General features: G+C 34.3%; 1 protein-coding gene across 6 annotated transcripts in view; it reads left to right on the top strand.

The window, feature by feature from the left end:
* The window catches only part of NUF2 (NUF2, NDC80 kinetochore complex component), a 43,469-nt gene that overhangs the window by 28,289 nt on the left and 13,082 nt on the right, over positions 1-2,098 (top strand). For all 6 annotated transcript variants that reach the window (XM_010854653.1, XM_010854655.1, XM_010854657.1 and 3 more), the window contains exons 12-13: positions 276-451; positions 1,386-1,521. In XM_010854653.1, coding sequence (XP_010852955.1) covers positions 276-451; positions 1,386-1,521 — 312 coding nt within the window. The remainder of the gene's footprint in view (positions 1-275; positions 452-1,385; positions 1,522-2,098) is intronic.

Here is a 2,098-nt window from a genome sequence, read left to right as displayed (position 1 = left end):
TGAGATCTACTGCTTTGAATTGTTTCTGGGGTCTACCCTTTCCTCTTTCTTCCTGCTCCTTTAATTCAGACCCTCGCCTCCTGAAACCTAGCCTGTTGGCTGATCTTGATATGTTCCTCTGCTCTGGCCCTTGCTGATAAAATGACGTGATAAACACACTTCTCTAGTTTTATCACATTTTGAAATTGTATTTTCAGTTTCATCCTCGAAGACAGTCGTTTGTTTGTAAATTCTAATTTGTTGTATTGACTTTAAATTCATCTCATAAAATATAGAGCCTGAACTTGGAGGACCAAATTGAGAGTGATGAGTCAGAATTGAAGAAATTGAAGACTGAGGAAAATTCCTTTAAAAGACTGATGATTGCAAAGAAGGAAAAACTTGCCACAGCACAGTTCAGAATAAATAAGAAGCATGAGGATGTCAAGCAGTACAAACGCACAGTGATTGAGTATGAACTTATTTTCAATTTAATGTATTAGAAAGTAATTAGAAAAGCCTAATTCATTTTATTTTCCTTAAGATTCCAAACCTTCTCTAATTTCAAAAAGGTATTCCATGTTTAGGTGACTAAAGCAGTTAGTTATGACTCATAATGCTACTACATCTAAATGTATAGAGATGTTTTAGGTATTAGTTTTTTTAATTTATTTTCCTGATAATCACAATTCTGAATCCTTTGCATAATTCGTTAGAAGGGTTCTAGTGCTATTGCTTACTTCAGTACACTTCAGAGCCAGCGAGCCAGAGTTGTATTAGAATGAATCAACTAGTTCATGTTATTGTTCAGCTAGTCTAGAGCATTATAGCATATTTTGAGAAAAAGTCTTACTTTTTAATTTAAGTACCAAGTACTTTGCGAGAATTTTGTCACCGTGGTTGTTGGCTAGTATGTTTGGATGTTTCATTGGTAGAATCTTCTTCCCATCAGTTCTAAAAGTGTGTTTTTAGAATAAATGCCCCAGATATGTCTATGAGATGACACTATTTTAGTTTGTAAAAGGTATATTAGGATGGTCTGAAGATTTCCTTTCCTCTTCCTCATGCAGATGAAGAAAAAGGGCAGAACCTGGTTTTAATTTGTCACTTGCCTTGCAGGAAAGTTGTATTAATTCACACTCCCACCAACAGTCATGAGTGAGTGCAGCTGGGAGAAGTGACTTAAAAATCTCATTTATAAATAACAGCTTTGTGTGGAAGAGCTTACTCTTCCTGATTATAGCACCACCTTGTGATTCTCATCTGCTTGCTTTTAAATCTTGAGATGTAGGTGTGTCAGCCAAATATTGATACAAATACTCTCTTTGGAATCAAAATTAGATTTAATGTTTGACTGTTTAAATGCTTAAGTGGAATTATAATTTCACCCATCTCTTTTCCTTTAGAGACTGTAATAAAGTTCAAGAAAAAAGAGGTGCTGTCTATGAGCGAGTAACCACAATTAATCAAGAAATCCAAAAAATTAAATTTGGAATTCAACAACTAAAAGATGCTGCTGAAAGAGAGAAACTGAAGTCTCAGGTGAGTATATGTTCATAAGAAATAATTTCAGATAATCACGTGGGTTTAAAATGTAAATTATGTCACCCTCATTTTGAAGATTTTGTCAGTTCTTCAGAGTAAAAATTGACCCCTCAGGCGTGTTGCTTTACTTTCCATTTGTATCTTTTCCATTACCCTGGGATAGTTTGCATGTATGTCTCCTCACACTTTTTCTTTACTCACCTTTTTTCCCTGTCCGCACCTAGAATCGTGCTTTGCAGCAAGAGTAAGTGCTCCATAAAGTTTCTGAATGTTTTTGATAAATTAACTTAGCTGGTGATTTAAAATAAAAGTCTTCCAAAAAATTTTTGTATCTTTTTTCTGGTAAAAGAATCTCAAAAGTGTTTCTTAGAATCAGTTTAGATGTATTTGAGTTGTTACCTGAAACAAAGTAGCTTAGGTCTGTTCCTGTATTTTGAGATTCTTTTTTTTTTAATTTTATTTTATTTTTAAACTTTACATAATTGTATTAGTTTTGCCAAATATCAAAATGAATCCATCACAGGTATACATATGCTCCCCATCCTGAACCCTCCTCCCTCCTCCCTCCCCATAC

Source organism: Bison bison, unplaced genomic scaffold (assembly GCF_000754665.1).
Source record: "Bison bison bison isolate TAMUID 2011002044 unplaced genomic scaffold, Bison_UMD1.0 scf7180017864346, whole genome shotgun sequence".
NCBI lineage: Eukaryota > Metazoa > Chordata > Mammalia > Artiodactyla > Bovidae > Bison > Bison bison.
Note: the sequence above shows the minus strand (reverse complement) of the source record. Positions and strands in the feature narration are given on the sequence as shown.